The 24,720-nt window shown below is 39.7% G+C and overlaps 2 protein-coding genes across 3 annotated transcripts in view; both read right to left on the bottom strand.

Annotated features, from left to right (window-relative positions):
• Positions 1-10,802, bottom strand: part of hcn2b (hyperpolarization activated cyclic nucleotide-gated potassium channel 2b) — a 35,959-nt gene extending 25,157 nt beyond the window's left edge. The window contains exons 1-3 of the mRNA XM_026305094.1: positions 9,934-10,802; positions 8,014-8,437; positions 3,773-3,934 (exon numbers count right to left, since the gene is read on the bottom strand). Of these exons, the coding sequence (XP_026160879.1) occupies positions 3,773-3,934; positions 8,014-8,437; positions 9,934-10,802 (1,455 nt within the window). The remainder of the gene's footprint in view (positions 1-3,772; positions 3,935-8,013; positions 8,438-9,933) is intronic.
• Positions 10,803-12,566: 1,764 nt separating this feature from the next.
• Positions 12,567-24,069, bottom strand: bsg (basigin). Of its 2 annotated transcripts, XM_026304937.2 has the most exons (9): positions 23,830-24,069; positions 19,603-19,953; positions 18,073-18,241; positions 17,302-17,390; positions 17,076-17,212; positions 16,605-16,881; positions 14,019-14,043; positions 13,848-13,920; positions 12,567-13,705 (listed from the first exon to the last, which is right to left on the bottom strand). In XM_026304937.2, the coding sequence occupies exons 1-8, from the start codon at positions 23,891-23,893 to the stop codon at positions 13,860-13,862; spliced, it is 1,173 nt and encodes a 390-aa protein (XP_026160722.1). In that variant the 5' UTR covers positions 23,894-24,069; the 3' UTR covers positions 12,567-13,705; positions 13,848-13,859. The 2 variants fall into 2 exon arrangements, with proteins under 2 accessions (XP_026160722.1, XP_026160721.1); XM_026304936.2 differs by lacking the exon at positions 19,603-19,953 and having other exon boundaries at positions 12,604-13,705; positions 23,830-24,062.
• Between the last annotated feature and the right edge of the window lie 651 nt (positions 24,070-24,720).

Below are 24,720 nucleotides of genomic sequence, written 5' to 3'. Positions count from 1 at the left end.
TCAGATTGGAGGAACATGTTTAATGTTTTATGTTTAAAGTTAAAACATAAAACCAGATTAAGATTGGGTGGGCAGCACAAAAAAATTCATTCTCTGTGTCTCTCATAAAAGCAACAACTATACTGAGAAAACCTGAATATATTAAAGAGTCATTTGTTCCATAGCAGTCACTTAGTACTTATGCTCCAAGTCACATACAGTACTGCACCACCCACTTCATGTATTTAAGAAATGGATTTTGTGGTACTAAGTTTAATTTTTCCGATGTGTGTCAATTTAGTATTTAAAGCAGCTGTTTGGTCATAAGTGACAGCTATTACTCTCACACATACCAAACATCTCCATACACATATCACGCTCTGTAACTGTCTATTATTCTTATGCCTGAAAGTTATTCAGTGAATGAATGAATGGACTTAAACAGGACTGTTTCCTGTGTGTATGAATGCATACAGTGCACATGCTTAGATAATAAAACTGTACTAATTGGTGTACTGTACTGTTGTAGCAACTCTGTCTTCTGTGTAAAAAAACTTCTTCCAAGACCATAACTATTCAGAAGCAGAGAAAAGGTGAGAGGAAATGAGAGGCTTCATTCTTATGTCATTGATCTAACTGCCAATCAGGCTGAGGTAGATGGAACAAAGCCACCTGTCATCCATGTAACAGGGTCATTTATGTATGGATGATGATCTGATCTCTTGTGATCACTATGTTGCAGGAGCCTGTTTAGAGGCAGAGCTGAATACATTACAGGAATGAAAAGAATTTTAAGGAGGATTTTGATTGTTAGATATGTGTCTTTTGCATAGTTTCAAAAACAGACTCATATATACATATGAAAGCAGGTAGAGAAGTGCACACGAGGCTGAATGAATCGTGCTATTTCTATACAAAGTCATCTGGCTGTATTTCAATAGCCTGTGTGCATGGGTAATGCAAAAAGGAAAGTATGGTGGAGTCCAGTAAATGTCCAATGCAGGCAGACAGCCAGTCAGCCTGAAGTAGAGGATGAGGATCATTTAACACTATGATTCTCATTCAAAGCCACTCTGAGAAATATCCCTGACCTTGATTACCCTGGGATGGCAGCAGCACAGCGAACCAGGAGGCCAGTCCACATGAGCGTTCACTGGCATTGTGGCATCGAGCTTAAAATGGAACGGGCATAAAAACAATTTACTCTGAGGCACCAAAGAGAAAACATGGAGAGGAGGAAACAGGAGAAAATGAATAAAGCTAAAAAAGGGGGAGATCCATGAATAAAAGAGATTTTTTTTATGAGCATTATAGGAAATAATGCAACTGTACAATATAACTTTGCTGTTTGCTGGAATTGGAAAACATCAAGCCAAATTATTGCTTTGAATAGGAGTTGAATTCTAGTAGGAATCCCTCTGAACTGACAGAACCTCTCCAGATGTCAAAGGAGGAAGCATATTTGAACTACCAAGACTATGATACAGTATCTCCCGTGTCCTGCATCTAAGTCTGCAGTGACATATAGAGTTGGTGCACAGTGCTGGGCTTCTTGAAAGCCTCTACAGTGATAAGAAAGACATGCATGTGTGCAGAGAAAAGGGGAGTGAGAAAAAAAATGGCCAGAGATGAAATGAGACATGGAATGACAGAGAAGGAACAGTGATGTCCCCTAGGGTCAGTGGGTGTGAGATCCATCTGTTCCTGGGGATCACACATACACACTCACCAGTGTGTCATAGCACACGGTGTTATCACACAAGTGTTTTTAAGGCCTGGATGTCACAAATCCATGTGCCAAAATTAGAAGGTTGATTCTGGGCATATGAAACATTTCTTAGACATCGCAGCGTCAGACGGCTCAGGAAACAGCCTGCATCAGATAAAAGGACGAAGGAATTATCCAGTCTGCTGAACATCATTAGACGCAGCATAGACATGATGTTCCCTCCAAGAAATAGTTTAAGCTATTTCACAAGCAAGTTTAAATCATTTGCATCTTTTGATTTCTACAGTAGCAAGTAGCAGTCAACCAAAAATGTCAGCTGGTGGACAAATTTAAAAGGCGTATAAAGTCAGTCTGGAAACTGCATCACTCCCCACATCACTCCCCACTCACACTTTCTGTGTGTTTGGAGAAGGAAAGTAGCAGCCTTTGGTAAAAAGAACACCTTGCCAACCTGCATGCTCCAAAGCATGTGGGTGGAATGATGGTTTGGTATTCTGGCAGCCAGGAAATATTTCATGGATACAAGAGAAGAATAGTTTCCACTAAAACAAATTCTGAATCCAAGTCAGTGGAGAAACCGAAAGTGAAAAGAATCTGGCTTCTACAGCCGAACAAAAATCCAGAGCAGAATCTTTTGTAACAGCCCTCACAGGCCCCTGACTTGAACATCACTAAAAATCTGTGGAAAGATGTGCTGTGAGTGCAAGACAGTCTAAAAATATCTCAGAACCTGAAGTGATCTGCAAGAAGGAGTGGGTGAAAATTCATCAGTCGAGAATAGTAAGGCTCTTAGCTGGCTGCGAAAAGTGTTTACAAGCTGTGACACACGGCAAAGGGGGGTTACTAAGCATCTCTATCCACCTGCTCATGTCTGGCTTTTTATTTGATCGTTTTTATTACTTTAAACATATGCCACTACTTTACAGTTACTGAATTATTCTTCGTGTTATTTTTATAACACACACATTACAACTATTATTATATGTGACAAGTACCCACATATACTATTTAACTTTAATGATGTTTTCACTCAGACTTTGACATTGCATCTTTTTGCCCATCTAATTTTCATCTGTAATTATTTTGTGATTGTCATGTTGTGTGTACAGTGTGTGTCTATGTAACTGTCTTAACTACAAGCTCTGATGAAGCTTTTAGTTGGTTTAAACCCACCAAACATATTTTTTAATTCAGGTTACAAAGGTTTCCAATGATACCAAAACATGTCAGACTGAGTTTTGGGTGAATTTATCTAAAAAGGTGTTTAGATCTTCATCTGATGCAACAGTACGCCCATAATTACATATTGATTTTATCTTTTAATAACAAGGGATTGTAATAAATTATTCTATTTTTTTTTCTTGAGGCATTAGACTTCAGGAGGTTAGGTGCTGTACCTATTAAACAAAATACTGCTTGGTTAAAGATTACTGTTTAAAATGAACATCCTTTTAATAATGATTAGTCATTAATTAAATGTAGTGAGATAATCATATTTAATGCAGTTTGACTGTTGCACCCCTTGCACCCAGAGAGTTTTCCTTTCATGACAGAAATAATTTTGGAGAAACCCTCTCTTAACGGCCTGTTTATCAGCAGAAGGCCAGGAGCCAACTGTACGTGCCAGCTAGGAGGACGGACATCTGAGAGAAGAAATAATGTGAAAGATGTAAAGAAAATGGCTGAAGAACAAAGCAAATGAAGCTCAAAGAATAGTGAAAGCAAGCTCTTTTTTCATTCCTCATTCCTGCTTCCTATACAGTGGCAATGTCTGCTGGGTTTGCCTAGGGAGGGTTTAATTGGGGCCGATCCTGCACACCAGCTTGTGTGTGTGTCTGCCGGTCTGGCTGTCCATGCATGTGTGCAGACTCAGCTTTAAATAAATCCTATTTCCCCATCTGTCTGCAAATAGCACACCTTTGGGTTCCATGGGGAATATGGTTTGTGCTCTGCTTCTACAGTAATTGTTCTGCTGAACACCTTTGCATACTGATGTTCATGTGATTGTGTGACTTCAGAATACATTCGATCCCCCTGTGCAAACTCGCCAAGTATTTTGCTTACCACCATCTTGTTGAGGGACACCCAGCAGTCAGACGGAAAGTCCTGCAGCATGGGAACCAGAAACTGGAGACAGCCATCCCAGTGACACAGCAGCAGCATCATACCAATCAGGTTGAATATTCGCATCACAGCACTGGCCAGGTCATAGGTCATGTGGAAGATCTGTCAGGAGGAGAAGGGACGGGCAGAGAGATGGTTACAGATGCAGAGAGGAGGAAAATGCAGAAATAAATACGTGAGGAGAATGAGAAATCTGTGGCGTTATTACAGATAGAGTCCAAATCAAATGAAATGTTAAACACCGCTGACTGCTCACACAATCCCATACCCAGCATATTGTTATACAGAGGACAGCACTAGAAACACAGTTTGCTTAAGGGTGTTTTGTAAGAAGTTTATGTTTCATTCCAAAACAATTATCCTGAAAAATGTTAAAATCCTATGAAACATTAAGAACTGCAAAGCTATATCTACATTGTGTATATGACACACTACTACCTTCACTTTGGCCCAGAGTGAAGAGGCTTGTACTGTATATGTAAAGTCAGTTACCTAAGTTAACGTGTTATGTCAGTATGTCAGTTATGTCAGTTAAGTCAGTTAGTTTTTGGTAAAAGCATCACTTCACCCAAATTACAAAGAAAACCACATTTCACTACTGTTCTAACTGAGCAACCTCTTTCACGACACAATAGATTAGTGCAGGTTTTGGGATCGATATGTCTAAAAATTCAATCAAACTAATTTACAGTGGTGGTGAAAAACTACCTACATTTCCCACTGATGTACATGCATTTCAAATGGTTAATGTTGCAGAGCATATCATTTAAGATAATGTCCTGAAACATGGTACAATGATGTCAGTAAAAAAACTGGGGTTTTCTGAGATGTGATGTCATTCCTCAGACTTAGTGGAATAATGGTTTAGGCTGAAGTTCTACATTATAACCAGGCACAGTCTGTGGTCTGTGCTCTGTCATGAAAAAACATCATCAGGCACTGATGGAGGTTTGATCAGCAGCCAAGGCCACGCTCTCTCTGCTGTTTCTTAGCTTTACTTGCCTCAGGTAAGAAGACTCATTTGTGTGGAGCTGGTATTGTGGTCATAGCCCTGTAAACACCACTCGCTGTGGCTTTGCTGGCTATTGGTTAGGAGTTACAGCCATGTGTGTGTCTATGTGTGTAAGGCACTGTGTTATGGGCCAAATTGATGCTTTCTTATAACAAAAACAAGAACTTATTTTTCACTTAATACAAGAAAACCATCCTACATGTGAATAATGCCACATGCTGTGTGTGTGGGTTTTGTGTGTGTGTCTGTCTGGGGACGTGAAAGAACCGTCTCTGTTGTGAATTTACAGTTTGGGAATAGCCATGTTAGGATGTGCTCTGACTCATCCTGCCCTCAACTCACAGCTCACTTGAATAACAAGACCCACCCCTCGACTAAACCCCAGGGTGTAAATGTCTCTTGTTACATTGCTAACACAAGAAGATCAAACAGTGTAACATCTTCCTCCACCTAAAGCACACCGGGCATGGTGGTTCCTGCCTAAATAGCTCTGTGCATCTTCTCCTGGTCTGTGTTAAGCTGAACACTGATATATATTTGCCAATTCCCATGAATTTCTTTAAGAAAACGACTTCATCACTCTTATTTTTTATTAATGGAACAATTCTGCCTGGTCCACTTCAGCATCTGTAGCGAGCATACTCTGTCTGCATTCTATATTTAGTATCTATATGTTGCTTCTATATGGCAAAATGTATGAACATTTGTTAAATGTACTTTTAGTTTTATCTTTAGTCTCAACTCTTCTGCACATTTTGGTAAAAAAAAAATAATAATTTGATGATGCTACATTCATTATCTATATCTTCAATGGTTAATGGCCGCAGCTAATTTGAAGAATGAGAAAGGGAAACACATTGTGAGGCCCTGCCCTGTCATTAGGATACACTCCCATCATGATTAATGATGCTCCAGGACTAATGTTCCTTGTGACACCTGGCCATGTGTCACTGTCACATCCGCAATCTGGGTCAAGGCATGTTACTGTGACCACAACACGCAGCCTGAAAAACGCAGATAAACCACATTCTGCTCCTCTCTGCTGCACATGATCAAATACACAGAAATGTTTCATCCAGATGTTTCAATTGACAACATTTAGAGAAACTTAGTGAATTTTACCTCCACCTGTCCCCATCGTCATGTGTACACATCTACCCATTCATCATTATTGTCTACCTTATAAAAAAAAAGTATCGTCTGTGCATGCCAGAAACTGAAGAGCCTTGAAACAAGCTTCCTGTCATAGAAAATTCCCCTGGTTAATCCCAGTAATGTTTATCTCTGCCTCTGCACAACACACACACACACACACCAATCTATTTTAAAATCAAGTCAAAAATGCACATTGATAACACATTTTAATTTTTGAACCAGGTTCTTGTCCACTCATTTCTACTCAGCTAAACTGTAACATCACCACAACACTAAGCTGATCTTTTAGGAAACCCTGCTGCAGCGAGCTGAGCTAAGCTGAGACGAGCTGAGCTGGGCAGAGGGGAAACACAGCCGGCCACATTTGGAATGAGCTGAGTTGAGCAGAGCTCAGCTGTACTAAGCGGATAGGGGCAGGGCTCAGTCAAAGCAAAACAGCATTTGGTTGTGTGCATTTAAGTCAGTAATTAGAGTTCTCATCTAGTTCAAACTACCAAGAAGGGCAGTAGTTATTTTCACAGTGAGGGAACACACATTTGAGTTATCACTGCTTGGTTGAATAGGACAAAGAAGCACAGAAACATAATGGAGCAGGGTTATCTGTGTTTATATAGCAGCATATGACAGATGGTAAATCATCTATATATAGACAGACATTATTTCTGGATGTGTAGTGACTGTGTGTCCTTGCATTAGCCACTCTGTTAGAATTCATTTACAACTGTTTGATGCCTGGAAAAGACACAATAAAACAAACAGAGAGATGTGGAAAGGTAGTCCTGATAAAGAGAGACACTACAGACAATTAGCAGCCCCGGAGGTTGTGTTCACTCCTTGGAAAACCCCTTTTCTTTTTCCCACTGATCAGCACTAATTAATTTTTCATGAATTCTTAAGAGCATCAGTACGCTGGCTTGTGATGAGCTATCAGGCTTGTGATTATACTACACAGTAAAACCAATTTTTGTGTGTCAGAAGGTAATTGTACAGAGGAGGATGGTTTTGACAGAATCACAGAAATAACCAAATGACTTGTATACTGACATAAACCACTGTGCTCAGAGAAATATTGTATTATTAATCATAGCACTGGCATAATATCCAAACTGGAGCTTCCTTCCAGTCTACAACATCAGTGACAATCAATGCTGCTCTGACTGCTTTAATCTGTAATCAGAAGTGATACTGATGAGCCCTTTTCTTAGAGCCTAAAAATCATCAATAGAATTCATAATAAACACACATTTCCGTAAAGGGTCTCCACATTCCTTTAAACGTAATGGTGATCTTGCATCACCACATGCTGTCTGTCTGCAAGGTAGCTTAGGACATCTCACGGTGCAAAAATAAATGTTGAAGAAATGACAGGAATACTGTCAGTACAGAGCAGAGTTCAGTGATAACGATATATTGGAGTGAGCGTATTTTTAAACGTAAACAACAAAAAACTACTTTTCAGTGTCTTCCAGTGGATAACGGTAACTATGTTTCTAAATTACCTCATATCCACTCTGGCTTTTTTGTACTGCAATTTCTTGTTAGTTACTGGCCAACATGTACTATGCTCCAATATTCTGCAGTTAGCTAATATCGCCAATTTATCGGCCTGCCCATTTTGTCTGTCTTCTTCTAGTATCGTATAACCAATAAAGAAAAGTAAGATACAAAAAGTTTGGCTTCTGATTCAATATTATTAATTCTAATTATTATTTAGGTTATTGTTAGACTAAATAGACCTGTCTAAATGGACCTTAACTAATAAAAAGGAGAAATATGTAATTGGAGACATGTTTCATGTTACAAATATCAACAGCTGTACAGAAATTTCTGTGACAACTAAAACTGCACTGAACTGTTTTTGTCTTTCAAGCTCATATGTTTCTTTTTAAAACCAAATGTAGATGTAATCATAGAGATTTATTCACTGCTAACTCATTCCTTTGGTAGTGAAAGCAACTCTCAAACTCTCTCTCTTTCCATGGAATCAGATCACAAATGCTGGAACTTAACCCACCTCCTCCCACTGATGAATGTAACGGATGAGTCTGGACAGCCTGAGCAGGCGCAGCAGACTGAGGATCTTAGTGAAGCGGACAATGCGGAGTGCCCGGGCCGTCTTGTACACCTCTGAGTCGATCCCCTTTTCCACGATGAGGAAGATATAATCCACAGGTATGGAAGAGACAAAGTCCACGACAAACCAGCTCCTCAGGTACTTCTTCTTAATCTTCTTAGGGTCGAGGATGATCTCGGTGTTGTCCTCAAACACGATTCCTGTCCTGAAGTTGAGCACCAGGTCAATAAGGAAGAAGGTGTCAGACACCACATTGAAGATGATCCAGGGGGTGGTGGTCTCATCCTTAAAGAAGGTGATGCCCACAGGAATGATGATCAGGTTGCCCACCATGAACATCAGCATGGTGAAGTCCCAGTAGAACCTGACAGGGTGGAGCAGTGTGGAGAAGATGGTCAGAGACGGAGTGGATGCCCAGTCAGAGTCTCACAAACAAGAACAAATTGTACAGACAGCGTCATTCATTTCACTGAGTATACTGTATCTGCTGCTGGTGAGATAAACCATATCATCTGACTTAGGATGGGGTCACACCAAGGGCGAAATTGCTGAATACATTCTGAATTAGGGACAAAGACAGAGGCACCCAAAGCACTACAGCCACTTCACCACTAACTGTAGCAGACAGCTACAGTTAGTGGTGACGTTTACTTGGCCAGATCACTACTTGCATAACAGTTACACCACAAAATGGACCTGTAGTACTTTAAGCACTGAATAAAAAAGTGACACCACATATTTTGTAACTAAAACGGTGAGCTGATTGGCAGAAATTTAATATGCAACTATTTTGATATGTAAACAATTGTTAAGCAAATTTTCCAGACAAAGAAAAAATATTCTGCTCCCCTTTACCTTAAGAGTAATGAGATAATAAATTATAATAGATTTTAAATCTTAGCTCAGATCAAATAATATATTTGACATTTTATAGCCCAAACAACTTTCTGAGAAAATAAATGGTAGAATAATTGATAATAGGCATATATGCTTTGTTTACTGTTGTTAAGTTACACTGTCTGAGCAGCTGAATGTAAGTGAGAGAGGGAGGAACTGACTGCTGAGTCATGAACGTCCTAATGTCCTAATACTCCCAGTGCGAGCTGCATCCTGGGCAGTCATTGGGTTTATCTCCAGTGCGTTTAATTAGAGGCGCTGTCCGTGGTGCTGAAACTCTTCATCCAGCGCATTTCGGTTCGACGCACTTTTTTAAAAAATTAAACTTTAAGTTAAACTTTAAGTTGTGAAAAATGAAAGTCATTACTCTGAATGAAGCCTTTCTGACGACACCTGCTTGTTACTGACACATGGCATATTGCCGTTCCCGCAATTTTTGCCAATGTATGCAAGAAAATTCAGGAAAATTTCTCAAATGCACTAGTTTAGCCAGAAGGCGTTTCATTGTCATTATTATTATTATTTTGTAGGAAAAAAATTAGTCCCTAAATAAAATCTTCCTGAACGCAGCTCTGTCCTTTCCAGGCGCTGTTGGGAGTATTTGCTCATTTGGTCGTTGGAGGTTTAACCTATTTGGCATCATCTCTCAGTCTTCATGAAGAATCACGTTTCCCCGTGAAGTCATTTTCCCGCTGACATTTTATGCGCATTTAAAAAATTTATATAAAAAAGATATATGTGCTTACACTTTGAACTTATACTAAACTCATTTTAGTTTAGGCTGCATAATGTTTTTTTTTTTTTTTTGGAAATTGTTCATCCATTATATTTTAGTATTTTCCCTTATAAAGTTGTTTGATATGGAAGCGGTGCGTCAGAGAACCAAACAGAGGCCATGTGCTTTTTATCGTTGGTGCAGACAAACACTTTTTTTATGAACCTAGAACTTAATTTGACTCATACCTGAAGTCGCTGTATGGGTGGATGATCCAATTACCCGCTGACTTTACGCGCTCTTGCTCTTTCTCCACCGCCTTCTGGCTTCCAAACATGCGCAGGGAGAATTTGTTAACTCCAGGCTGAAGCATTGAACTAAACTGCCGCTGCATGTATGTCTGATTCCCCCTGGACTCTCCATCATCCGGCACTATCTGAGAGCCGTCCTCAGCTTTGCTGAATGTGACAGAATTTCTCGACTGCTGACTCGGAGTCTGTCCCCCTTTACTGGTTGGAGCATTGGAGAAAGAAACTCTGGAGTCCTTCTTCTCCATCGCTGCCGCTGTCTTGACCTCGGCCCCCGGCCCCTGTGTCAGGGACCCCGCTGAAGTGACAGAGCCGTCCATGCCTGCAGCCTGTCCCTTGCCGTCTGCTGATGCTGCTGTTGCTACATCTGCCTGCTTCTCCTGCCTTGAGATGAGAGAGGAGAGGCTCCCTGAACTGGTCGGGTCCCTTCTACAATCTCCGTTTTTGTTGCATATCATACCGCTGGCTTCGTCTGCTATCACGCCTCCCTCTGAGACCGTGTCCCCTCCGCTTCTGTGGTCCGACTCTGAGCCGCCTCGACTTCCAAGAGCATCCCTGTGGCGTACCAGAGCAGAGGCTGCGCTGCAACTCTCACTGAAAGGTGCGGCGTCTTCGTCTTGCAAGAGCCAGAGCTCGTTGTTGTTGGAGTTTTTGCGCGCAATGGACGCGGCTCCGCCTCCTGGCGTAAATTTCTTCATCTTGGTTCCTCCACCGCTCCCATGATCCTCGCATCCGGACAGGCAGGATACTTGGGGTAGTAGAGGCTTCTGGAATTTGGGCTCCTCCTCGCCGTCCTCCGCCTCGTCCATCACAGGCAGGCGGACAAAAACGCACGGCCACTCCCGTACCTTGGACCTGCGAGACTGGGCGGAGTACGGAGGAAGGAGTGTAGAGTTCAAAGCAGCAGCAGCCTTCTGCTTTCCATTCACACCGCCTTAGGACAACAGCATAGCGGTGGCGTTGCTATGGCTGCAACCTGGCTGCTGTTGCTGTGTGTGTGCCTGTGCGTAAATGCGAGCGTAAGAGCTGCAACCACCTACAGGTAGCTCAATAACACTGAAGAAAACCTGAAAGCAGTTTACCTTTGTTACACAAACTCATCTGATACGAACAACACAAACCTAACAAATAAAAGTCATGACGTTTGGCATCTACTAGTGAATCCATGTAACTACACATCATCAGCCAGTGGTAGGTGAAATGCTGCCATGGTCAGGTGAACAATAAAAAGTGTAACACTGCCATGTTTAGGCTTTTTTAAAACTAAACCCAGAGGCTACTTCCCGCGCCTGCCTGTTGCAGGGTGTTTGTACTCTGCCACAGTGATGCTGGCTCCTGGTCGAAAGGCTCCACCTTGTGGAAAAACAACTCTACAACCTGCACACTCGAGCTTCCTGCTGTTCTAGTAGGACACGGAGCACAGGGTAACGAATGTACAGTTTACATAGACTGCTGCTTTTGTGGCATCACCAGTAGCTTACTGGGCTCTGGTTACATATCAGCTACTCAAAAGGCACTTCACTGCCTTCAGGTGCAGTATTGATTATTGTTTACCAGTTTATTATCTACTGAGATTTTTGTAAGAAACCCAATGTTCTGCAGCAGCTCCAGGTTTGACTTCACCACACTCGAGTGGGGCAACCATTTCAGCTTTTACAAACCAAGATAAATCTCCTTTGCAAACTGAGCAAGCACACTAGACAGAGATATCCATAGTCACAAAGCATGCCTTCTGTTTGGTTTTGTTGAATATCTGCTTTAGCCTGAAACAGGATAAATATCAGCAAGACACATTCATTAAAACCTAACCACATACACAAACCTGGCAAATTTGGATAAATGCTTCATGTTGCGTTTTAATTAAATGTGAACTGTACGTTTTTAATTATACAGTGGGCTACAGTTGTCCCATTAGACAGTTTAAATCCAAGTATCTGCAGAAGAGCTCAAGTGATTTGATCACTCACCAGTGGTTCTGCATGTTTCAAGAATACATGTCATATTTTTGAATACTTGAAAAATGCCCAAGCCAGATTTTTGCTGGCTGTTCATAGTTATCAAGAGCTCAATTCCTAAAACTCTTCCACTGGAAGTGATGGGGACAGTCTACAGCTGTTCTGTGTTAGGAAACACTTAAGTTTATCTGAGCCTCCAGCAGTTAGCAATGAAACGATTATCTTACAGTCCACTTCCAGCTTTCCATTTGCGTAACCATCTCATCACAACACAGCCTGAAAAACGTTATTTTGTACTAAACAGACTACCTATGGGAGATACACATTTGATATTTCTAACTCAGATTACTGAAACGTCATATGCATGTTAGCTACAGATTGAAATGCATTTCTGCACAGACAAAAGGACTAATTCTTCATATAGGCACCTTGTTTTAAGACTTCAAAAACTGAATAACAATGGTAAATATTTCAATAAGGTATGGGTTGAGAAACACTGAGCAACTCCTTTAACTGCAGAACCTTTCCTGTCAGCCACTATGTACTTTTGTAAAGGCAAACTCAAATTTTACATTCAACAATTTACTGCACAGCCATTTGGGCCTCACCACACGCAACTTCATCTTTTAAGTCAGACTTTTATTTGAGTAACAGAAACATAAAATCAAATACCTTTATTCCATTTTTGCAAATTGTACAACAAATGGTATTCAATGTATTTGGAAGGTACAACATTTTACACAGTTCTGGCTAGGTCTATTTGTGTACTTCTAAAATGGTAACATCCAATCACAACACTACTCATGTTAAATGGAACATATGGCTTCTCAATCATCTACACAGTGAGGGAACAGAGACAACGGTCCAACAGTTACATACCTTTTAACTCTTACCAGATTAATTGGAAAAAAAAGAAAAACATAATTGCAGTTTTAGACATCAGTGCGTCATATTAAAAATTGCATTCAACAGAAACAAAACAGATGTGACATGTCTTGCACTTGGTCCTCAAATTTTTGTTGCCAATGTGACATTGGAAACAAAAACATTGATAGCTAAAACTTCAGCTTAAACTACGTGAATATTAAAAGTAAAATAAAACCACAATTTAAAGGATCCAAGTGTTCCTACTGAAAACTGGTTTCTTACAGTAACAAAATCCTAGCTTTACCATTAATCATTTCTGGATTCATTTGTGTCTTGCAACAGGTAACTAAAATGAACCAAAGACTAAAGAAACACTTGTTAAGGCAAAGTCTAAAACTCTGCTCAGGGATGTTTGTGGTGGTGTAGGGCAGACCGAATAGGAATTCAAACACACTCCAACCATTGCTGGAAGAATGGCAGTGACGTTATCAGGATCAGAAATGTTACAGGTCCTCTTGTGGACCTGTACACACTAACAACTTAGGATTGGAGAATATAAAAAGCAAAAACTCACAACAGTGAGTTCAGTGTAGTAAGCATCAGCATGAACAGAAAATAGAAACTAAGTATTCTTCATGTGGACATTCTAATGATCTTACAACACACTCTTTGCTAGAACAGCATTTAAACTCATGCAATAGTTGCCCCACAGTCTTAAGCAGAAATTGTTTCTCACTGTGTTCTCTGGGTGCACAATGTGGAGAAGGATACAGAAGAAGAAACCAGTCAATTTCTTAAAACATGAACTCCCAAGCACGAAAAGGTACTTAAAATTGCAGGTTGCACAGTATAATATCCCACACAACAGCTGAATCAGACAGCATGTCCATCTAAGGAAAAAAGGAGCATGAGTGAAGTACAATATTTCTGACTTGACAGAAGTTATGGTATAATTTTCAGATACAGAATCTAGTCTAATTGTTTTGACATTTTGAGCTTTCCCAGGAAAATTCTTTCCTCTTATATACACACCTCTTCCATCTTCTAATTAGAATTCCTTTGTCTCACATTCTTGTCTTTGTGGTTTGCATTAGAATTGCTCTTCCTGGAGAGAGGAAAAAAAAACAGAACAAACACGAGTTTTATAACGAAAGACAAAACCCAAAGTGACAATCGAAGTACCAATTTGAGGACAGTACTTACAGAGGAGCAGATCCTGAGTCATCATCTGGACAGCAGTAAAATGATCAGCAAACAAAAGGGAAACAAAAACAAGAGTCAGCTGACAGCATGTCACAGGTGTGTGACTGGTGTGAGTAATACATGCCCACTCCCCACAAATGATGGTAGCAAATGTAACATCGTCTGCATGATTCCAATGAGGTTATGATCAAATCAACACGAGCCGAAGCATGCCCACCCATTTCCTATTCTTATTTCTGACAATGAATGATACCAGAAAATCCCTGGAAGATTTTTTATGAAGGAAACATCCACACACAACCAAGGTTGTCTATAAAAGATATTACAAAATATCACTTAGACTATGTAGCTGTAGTAAATATGTAATAAAATAGGAAATTGCCATTCATTTGTACATTGTCCAGAGCCACCCCTTAGCATCACAGAGGCTCATGCAATATAAGCAAAAGACAGCAAAGAAAACTGCATTGACCGTATAATGATAAAAATAGTAAACACCTTTAAATTGGCAGCGCTATCACACATCCCGCATGTACAGTGGCAGTATTAACACCAGAGCAACAGTATGTATTATCAAGGTAAGGCAAAGACCGGCCCATCTCCGTGGTCAAACGGTGAATGAGACAAATGGTAAATGGTGTACTGATACTGAGAAGGGGGTAGCCTTTTATTTATCATGCATAAAGTACACAATGCAGAAGGCATGCAGACAGAATGCTGAAACCTCTCATTTCAACCTATTCATTTACATGTCAAACCATTACACCAGTTTGAGTGTTTGACTCTTTCATTGGCTCAAATGTGTGATTTCAAAAGGGGAAAAAAAAGAGCAAGAAATGAAAAGGAAAAATATTTGAAGCTTGCACCGTTTGCAGATTGCAGGGCCAGTGAAAGAGTGGCCAAATTTTCGAGCACATTCCTTTCAGAAGTGGTGACTATGAAAGTTCATTCAAGCTCCCATAGCTTTTTTTCCCCCACCAAGTAATCTCAGCCCAACCACTTCAGTCGAACATGCAGTTCACTTACCAAAATGCAAAATCAGCAGCGAACAGAGAAGTAAAAATGTAAATAACAAAAATAGTTTCTATCACTGATTGTTTACACAAAGATGAAAGCTAATTCCTGTTTTTTTTTTTTTTTTAAATGTAAATTATGACAAAACCAAAGACAATAATGGTTCATACTGCATGCAACTACATTCCAATATATCTCAAAAGAAAAAGCAGTGCTTTGCAAATATTACTGGAGGGCAGCTGATCTTCTGATCTCATGGTTCAATAAAGTAGGTCTACAACTTTAATTAGTGTCACACTAGTTGCATTTGAATGACTTAAATAAGGCTTCTTTATATTCTTTCAGCCACCCTTCACATCAGTGAACAAGGCTTGCCCACAAACATTTGAGTGTCATACCTACCCAAATAATTTATGTGTTTACTTTCTGTACTTTCACAGCCACTGTGCAATTAATAATTTCTAAAGTTCAACAACAATTGCTGACAAGGTTTTAAGCTCTGAGTGGCCGTTCAGACCAAATCACAGCACCAGAAGTGATATTAATAAAAATTAAAAAAAGACAAAACACAGCATTAGCGTGGTATGTCGCTATAGTATCATTAAGAAGCTTCAACACAACTTAACAGTGAAAGAATGAGCTGCATTTCACTATACAATAAGATTGTTCATCTGGATTGGAAGAAAGTCAATAGTATATCACAGTATTTTGTTCTTATTGTTTAATGTAATACACACACCACACAGTATCACTGTAGATGCTGCTTGTAGTAGACTACAAGGTTACACCGATCGTGTCAGGGTGAGGAACAGTCTCTGTAAACGTGATTGTTTACGATACACTCTGCAGGGTATTTTTTAATTTAAACTTCACATGGTATTTTCAGTTCAGGATTTAATCCTACATAATCACACGGCTTGTTGCAGCTCTAAGTCATTCAAACGTCATCTCTAAGCCGCTTTTCCACCTTTCCTGGTAAACAGTACATTCAGTAGTACTGAATTAATTCATCTTTGTTAATGGCCTTACATGTATATAACATATCGATCTATATGAAAAAAATATATATTTTTGATCATATCTCACAGCTTTGTCTGGCTATGGACTCCCGAATAACGTGATCTTGCAGATGAGTGTTGACCCAAATGCAGAGCGGTTATATTTATCAAAGTCATCCTAGTGTAGTAATTTGGTTTTGGAGTAATTGTTGATGACATTCTATCACCCAGCTCTAGCGGTCTTCACTTCAACTTCTGTTGTGCTGTTCCCAAGAAATAACAGCCACAGGACAATGAAGTTGCAAAGTATAGTAAATAAAATAAATAAATAAAGATTTTGCTTGTGTGTGAATGGCAAATGCACCATCCTGCTCTATGATGCTCAACTTATTTGTGAGTAACCAGGTGCCCTTTTTGTTTAAACTCAACACTCTGACTTCCTCACTGTGCCAATGTGGTGGTCGCACTGAAATGAATGAGAAGGCAGCTTTAACCACGCAATGCTGATGTTGGTCTCAACATGGCCAAAATGTTGATGCAAAATATAACCGTGTAGGCAGTTTATCATACGTACCGTCATTGACCTCATCGGGCTTTCTCCTCTTCTCATAGATGAAGATGATGGTCACCAGGATGATGACCTCAGCCACAATGCCAAGGAAGGGCCAGAGAGCAGCCAAACGACTGCGGACACGCAGGTGGATCTTGTCGATGCTGGTGCCAAGTTCACTGGTTCCAGCGCAGATGTAATCTCCAATGTCATCCTGGATGCTCAGGTCAATAATGGTCAGAATGGTCTTGTTAGGGGTGCTCTTGATCTCAAATTTATCACCAGTGCCATTGATGATAGGCTGAAGGTCATGTTAAAAGAATGACACAAAAATACAGTAAGTATTTTTACAATTGGAGTACTAGAAATATCACTTGCAACTGCTGAACCCCTATAATGTTAACGAAGATCGAAATGTTTAGGTTCAGGTTTTCTGGCTTAGACAACATTATACATTTCAGGATGATGACAATTTCAAGCATAAGTGAGACATACTTTTGGGATGCCATCTTCCTCTTTGGCCCATGTCCAGTCAGTGGGCAGCGGATAACCATGGCCCACACAGGTCATCACAGCTTTGTCATTCTCATTGCCATGTTCAGAATGCTTGTAGGCCCCAACATGGGGGGGTGCTTGAGGACGACGAGAAACACGTATTGGAATTAAAATGTGACCGGATTTGAATTAAATTCATGAGAGCTGCAATATTCATCCTACTTACTTTTGACTTCAATTGTCTTTTTCACCTCTGGATCAGTGTGAAAGACACATTCATACTTTCCACCAGAGCTGTAGGTGATCTTGTCCAAACTACACACACAAAAAAAAAAAAAAAAAAAAAAAAGTTGAAAGCAAACACAACACTCATTAATAATTAGAATGCAGGTACTGACTCGTCTCCAATTCTGCTGAAATCACCTTAATGACAGTGATTAGTTTTCCACTTAGCTAAGTAGAAAATGCACAACAGAAGCTTGTTTATGCTCAAGAGCTTAGAGTAAAAATAAAGCTGCTTGTCCATGCAACAAATATTTCAAATTTTCCCAGTAATCACAATCCAACTTTTGTTTGGTGCCTATGTCCCACATATTTCTGCCTGCTCTAACTAATGGGGAATTAAGGTCAGGGCAAGTGAGCACATCGTTAGCAGCGCTTATCTATGCTGCCAAGACACGCCTGCACGGTCCATCTCCCTGCTAATCAAGAGCAGTGAATGCCTGAAAGGTTTCCCTAGCTCTGCTGCTAATGGAAGCAGCTAGGAAAATGAGAGGGGGGGAGATGAAAGATAAGCAAAAGGAAAACTGTAAGGCAGACATCAGGCTCAAAAAAGATATCATGTAATAGAGTAAATAAAGAAGGGGGGGGGGGTCTCTGCTTTACCAGCAATCAGGAAAAATGACATTTATATTGCCATTAGAGGACAAGCGCTTACACTGAACCATGTCAAATCTGCCCATATGGCAGGCACACTTCAAAGGGTTCTGCTACTTACTGGAGGACGGTGTTTGGGCTGGCTACAGAAGACTTGGAATTTTCGAGGATTTTGCCATTGAAGGTCCAATGGGAACCCTTGATGGGAAGGCTGGGGTCGGTCAAGTTGCAGCTGAGCACAGCCGAGGTCTGGTTACTAACCTCGGCAGGATTGGTAATGATGTCTGGGGCTTAAGATAAAGCAGAGAAGGAAGGAGTCTCAATGACCATTTTAAAAAATGTAAAATGTCTGCTTAAGTACATTTTGACAGGCTTAGACATGAATGGTTCATATGTACCACTGTCATGTTTCATATCATGACACTCAACAGTTGTCCTTGATCATGATGTACTATAGGATTATCATATACAGGACACCTATGCCCTATGTTCATATACCAAGGAACAAAAAGTAGGCAATTTGGAAAGGTCAATTATGAAATCGCTCTTTCATGCCTCTTCAAAGGTCTTTTTTGTGGCACCAAGGTGTAAGAATAGTTTGGGATACAAGGATTTTTTTTTCCCCAGTTAAATCAACTGTTGAGTGTTGAATGTTTAATTGCACATTCCTTCTACTTGCCAAGTTCGAGGAGGAAAACAAATTCGTTCTCAAAAATTAAACAACAGTGAGACATATACAAGTTCAGTAAAAATGCACAGAACTTTCTAAGAAAGGTGGCAAGAGCTCCCCAAAGGAAGGAGCTCTGTCCCACCTATTGCAAAACAGGGAAATATAGGATTTGTACTGGAAAGCTAATACATGCAGTGCTCTACAAAAGGTCATGGGAAAAGGAGCTTTTAATAAAAATATGCAGAAGAAGCAACAAGAGGAGGAATGAAAAATAATTCAGTTTCACAGCCAATCGTGATAAAATGAAATAATGAAGTCTTTGATTTTTGCTTCAGGTAGTTGTAGACACTGACCAATTCTTTAAAAACAGCAAAAATAATACTGGACCACAAGGCAGAAAGATGCCCCATGGCTGAGTCTGTCTTAATTAGTTGCCATCTTCTGTACCTACAGTTTGCTATGCTAAATCACAGCAATGGTCTAGAAGCATAAAAAAGGGGCATAGCCAATGTTAGTATTAATCAAGGAGAGTGCTAGAAAAATAAGTATCTACAAAGAAGCAATCTGACACCCCTTTTTTTTTCCTTTTAAAAATTAAATGTTAAGTTAATTATTTTCCTGTAGGAGCCATTTGCAAATTTCCAACCTTATGACCAGTATTATATGCAAAGAAACCTAGAATAATGGTACCTAGGGACTGGAACAAGGAAAAAAAGGCATCAGATTTAAGATATATTCAGTGTAAGGTAATACAGGATTGGGGAGGGTCCCAGCCACATTTTATGACAAGATTCTACTACAGATTAACCTTGGAGAAGAGAGGGACAGTGTATACTGGGTGAAGCGGGATGGACAGAGTACTGGACCAGGAAGCATGGGAGTCAAAAGTAACAGCAGCTGAATTTCCAAGCCTTCACTAATGAGAAGAGAACAGCCAATCTACTTTGACCAGTGTCTCCTCATACTTCCTCTACCACTCACTTTCAATTACAATAATGTTTGCCTGCGAGCGGATCCACTTGATTTTTGGCGTCTTCTTCAGTTCATTGCGGTCAGGGTTGTTGGAAGCACGGCACTCATATGTGCCTGAGTCCTCGAGGGTGAGGCTAGTGAGGTGAATGGTGCTAGTAGCATGTGTTATATATGTGGCATTTATTTGCACACGGTCATCCCGTGCCCCGTCAAAGAGCTGGGTGAAGGTCTCGTTGGGCTCTTCATTCTCTACAAACCACCACTGCACCTCAGGGATAGGGTTCCCTATAACCTCGCAATGTAGCTCTGCACTGTCATTGAGTAGCTTCATATGAGACAGGGGAGACTTAATAAAACCCGCTGAGCACCATTTTACAGTGAGCCCAGCGGAGACATTTTTTTTTTTTTTTAAAGAAATTTGATTGTAATAGATTTAGAGCAAGCAAGATGATTTGATGGATTGGTTGTAAAAGGCAGTGATGAAAGAAAGAAAAAAAAATAGGAAAGAGAAAGAAAAATAGTTAAATACACAAATGAAATGAAAACAGGCAAATAAGCAGACAGAAAAGGAAAATGCCAGAGCAAAATTTCAACTCAATTACTTAGCAGAATGTTCAGAGCATTACACAGACACATTAAGATGAAAATAAGAAATACAACAAGACAATTAGAGATGACCGAAGCCAATCGTACAGTGCAGCATCAAGGCATACATTCAGTATACAGTTTATTAGTGGAGCCAGCTAAAGCTGTTTTACTGTAACATCACTATTAAATTCTGCCGTGATGAATGTTAGAATGCTTAGTTTAGTGCAGAAGTTACTAATATGTCCACCCCATTCATACTCTGCCCTTGCAGGGATGTTTGTTTCTTGTAAATGCTTTCAACCCAGCTAGAATTTCCTAGTATTAGAAAAGAATTAGCTTAATTTAGTCATCCCTAAAGGAATTTAAAAAATAAAATAAATGAATGTAAAAGAACATGAAAGGTAGATGCTGTTGAACAAAAACACTTCATGAAATAAAATAACAAATGAAGTATTTAGATTGGGCTAATATTTTTTTTTTCTGCTGAAAGTAATGTCACCCAACAGCAGACAGTGTGGACTGTGTTTTGCAGGACATGCTGCCAATTATTCACAGAGGCTAGGCACATATGGAAGTCACATGGTCTTCACTGAGCAGAAAATGCAAATACTCAGCATAAGTGGTCAATGTATTCGGATTGAAATGCAATAAAATCCTCTGTATGAAACAATTTTTTTTTTTTTAATGAAAGAAAAGTTAGATATTTTTACACTCTTTAATTAAACGATTCTCTGAAGTGCTGCTGATTTTGATTAGGTTGTCCAATCCTGCTTGAGTGTGTACAGGTCTCTGCCTACACTTTGATGACCACAAACCAATAACTTTTCAATTATTTTTCTTTAGAGGTTTGTATTCCCATCACTGCTGTTCTCTGGGTTTGGTCACTTCACAACGAACAGGATTTTTCACTTAGGTGGGTCTAGCAAAGAATAATACACTACAGGTCAAAACACAGCAAGAGTTTCTCTGCCAGAGACATTCCATACCAACACAAACAAAACAAAACCTTGGCAGGACACAGGGCACCTAGCACCATTAGAAGAACAACAGCACAATAAAAAAATTCACCCTTGAGATAAATTCACATTCTTCATTTATGCACACTTTTCTTCTACATTCCCATTATTTCCAAAACACATTTAAAAAAATTGTCAGCACATATCAAAGAAAAACAAAAAAATAAAACAGACGTATATCAAGTAACATTAGGAGCTTTAAGAGGAGTGGCTTCCCCACCATTAACAAAAGGTCACCTTCAGAGCATACACTGCATGAAAGTTCAAAATTAAATATAGTCTAGACCCCAGTCCCTACAGTGAGGAGATGTAAACCACATGAATCTTGACAGTGTTATTTACCATCTATGGCTTGAGAATAAACTCTACGTGCTTTGATTCTTTTCAAATAACAAAGGTCACAGGTCAGTATTCTACATTCACATTTGGTAAACAGTAAGCTAAACAGCCTGTACATTGCACCTACGGGCCTGGAAATCAATTGTTTACCATTAAAAGAAAAGTTTAAATATCATGTGGTTCAGATACAGTATGAGTTTTTTTTTTTTTTTTTTTAAATAAAAGTCCAGGCAAATGAACCTAGACTGTGAATACATGCTTTATCTTCTTCAAGTAATGTTTGTATTTTTTATTTTAAAAAGTAAGGTAGGAATTTACTCAGCCTTTTGAAAAGACAAAGGGCATACAAACATAAGCCTCAGTCCACTTTCAACACCCACACAACTAAATATATTGAATTTTTCATGTCAAACAAGATGGAGGCCAATGATTCTATTACAAAAGGAATGCCACACTGTCCACCATTTTGAGCCTTTACTTCAGCCCTGTATTTTTTGGTCAAGGTCAATGTTTGGAAATAACTTCAGGTGAGGAGTTATATACTATTAGTCAGTGTAAATATCTTGGATGCGCCTTGACAAAGTACTCCACATCATCCAATGTAATCACTGAGCTGTGTACCAACACTAATTTGTCCCTATTATTATAAGGAAGTCAACTCCCACACCCAAAAAACAAAAACATCACTGTCAGCACTACTGCTTTGACTACAGGCTTTATTGTAGTAAGATCATTTAAGTGAGAGGAGGTTAAACAGCTGCAGTCTCAAACTGGGGGTAAATAAAATGTGTGTCTTTACAAGCATTTACCAAATTACTGGGTCTAAACTGCTCATTTTCACACAAAGTATCTTAACCTACCTGGTGACTGCTCCACGACCTACTTTGAATGCCATTGTTAAGCTTGAGGAGAAGCTGAAACACTAGGGAAATCTAATTTTACTCATGATCTACTGCAGGAAAGATCGAGCAGCACCAGGACTCGTGGCATGTGTTTAACATCATCATGCACATAATATTCATAAAACCTGGCTGTTGCGCCAAATGCAAATAAAAACATGTACGCTGTTTTACTTATGATTTTGGAGACCAAGCATGATATGACTAGTGTCAGTGTCAGCACACATACTTGCCTCTTTCTCTTAAGTGGTTTGGGTGATGAAACACTGAAGGGAAAAATTACTGTGTATTTTTTTCATGAGTCACTATAAAACAGAGTAACCCTCAGTGTTAAAACTCAAAGGTAAATGAAGGAAATTAACAATTGCATGTTAAATGTCTCATATAGATTAATGTCATAAGAACACAAAAGTCTTTTAAATCATATAGAGTGACAATGGAATCAAAACTAGAAGTAAATTTTATATAACGTGAAATATTTTCAGACTTACATTTGGGTCCACATTATTAGACAGAAAATAACTGCCAGGTGGCTACATAAAGAAATAACCTGCATTGGTAAAATAAGCAAAATATCAACACTACTCCACCAAAGCCCTGGCGGCTTCTCAGTTGCTACCACAAAATGTTCTTTATCAGTTATTGGGAGATACAGCGGTCACTGCCATGTTGGACACATTATCGCAGCCAACAGAGAATTGATTACACCCTGTTGCCAAGCGAGAGCTACATATGAACAAAATGTAGTTATTTGTCGAGTAACGCCAGTCACTGTCGACCCAGAGCGACAAAACCCCCTAAGAGACAAATGGTGTAGTAACACGAGCAGGTCATTTGACAACGTACTACAACAATACACGCCAGGGAGCTCAACACACTGTGAACACTAATACTCATCACGTTGTTTGGACCTACTGGTTTGTTTGATCAGAGACCAACGGTGGACACCAACTAGCAGTTAACGCTAGCCAACCAACTAGCGCCAAGTACTAGAAACTGTTCGAGGACTAGCAAGCCAAAATAAGTCTATTCTGGTTAAATTTAAGCTACTAACATTTGGCAAGTTACTACCAAAACACAAAACGGCTTTGTATGGTCACACTCAACGTTAAAGCGCAGTCACGAAAAGGCCCAAGGGATTTTGCAACCGCAAATTAGCATAATGTGTCATTAGCGTTAGCATTAACGCCTAACACAGCTAGCCTCACTGTTTAACACCCGGTAGGAGATTTTAAAGTGTCGGATTAGCAGCGGGTGTGAAACAACGATATTCGACATCGAAAAAGTCACCGTTGCAACGTTACACAGCGCAAAAGTCGAAATAAACAGCGTTAATGTTCGCAGTGAGGGCAAAGTCTACATCTTTGACCAATATGGCTGACAAAAAATCTTACCTGTGGAGGCACTGGCTCGCCAACAGCCCAACAGAAGGGCACTGACAGCCCACAGCAACTTCATCGCTGATAATTTAATAATTTACTAAATCGTCGAACAAACACCGTCTCAACAGCGGCGGATTAAATCTTCTTCCCTCTTCTTGTAAACTTCTAGCTGGATGTGGGAACTGAATGTAACACTGGAGCCGCTGTAGCTGATCGTCCTCTAGTTGCACCACACGCCCTGATCAGCACGTACATGTGACGTATGTTCATAGGGGCGTGGTCACGTCAAATGACGTTCCTCTTCGCCTGAAAAAAACAACTTTTTCGTGTTCATATTCCTATGTACTGTGCCAAAACATAGACGGGGTTTAATATATTTAATGTATTCATTCAAGCCAACATCCAACGAAGAATTAAAAGCTACCTTTATCCCCGCTGCTAACAGACTCCACAACCACAACTAACTTAAGTCACTGTTTGACTATGTGTTAATTACAAACTGACACTATCTGACACTGACTCGCCTTACTTTATTCTCACCTGTACATTTTTAACCATCATCATTGCTATTATTACAGCTAGAACACCTGAATTTTCCTACTAGGATCAATAATGTTATCTATCTATCTATCTATCTATCTATCTATCAGCACAACAATAAATTGGTAAACCAAAACTGGATAGATATTCACCATTCACTAGGATACTACAGAAACACATTTATATTGCACATTCACAGACCTAACATGCCAGCCATTTTCAGCAATAATGCTGAAGGGTTAGTTGTCACTAAAATGAAGCCTTATAGAAGTAACAGAAAAAAAAAAAAAAAAAAAAAATTCCAGACAATCTATTTTAGAGTCAAAGTCTGTCAGGGTCAAATGTTGCTGAAATTCATTTCAG

Source organism: Mastacembelus armatus, chromosome 4 (genome assembly GCF_900324485.2).
Source record: "Mastacembelus armatus chromosome 4, fMasArm1.2, whole genome shotgun sequence".
Lineage (NCBI taxonomy): Eukaryota > Metazoa > Chordata > Actinopteri > Synbranchiformes > Mastacembelidae > Mastacembelus > Mastacembelus armatus.
This window is presented reverse-complemented; position numbering and strand designations above follow the sequence as displayed.

Bases quoted from the DNA above. Each gene is read 5' to 3' on its own strand.
- bsg (XM_026304937.2), bottom strand. From the start codon at position 23,893: ATGAAGTTGCTGTGGGCTGTCAGTGCCCTTCTGTTGGGCTGTTGGCGA. The intron at 17,391-18,072 runs GTAAGTAGCAGA...TTGTGTGTGTAG, and splicing joins AGCCCAAACACCGTCCTCCA to TTTGGACAAGATCACCTACA. The intron at 16,882-17,075 runs GTATGTCTCACT...CATGACCTTCAG, and splicing joins AGGAAGATGGCATCCCAAAA to CCTATCATCAATGGCACTGG.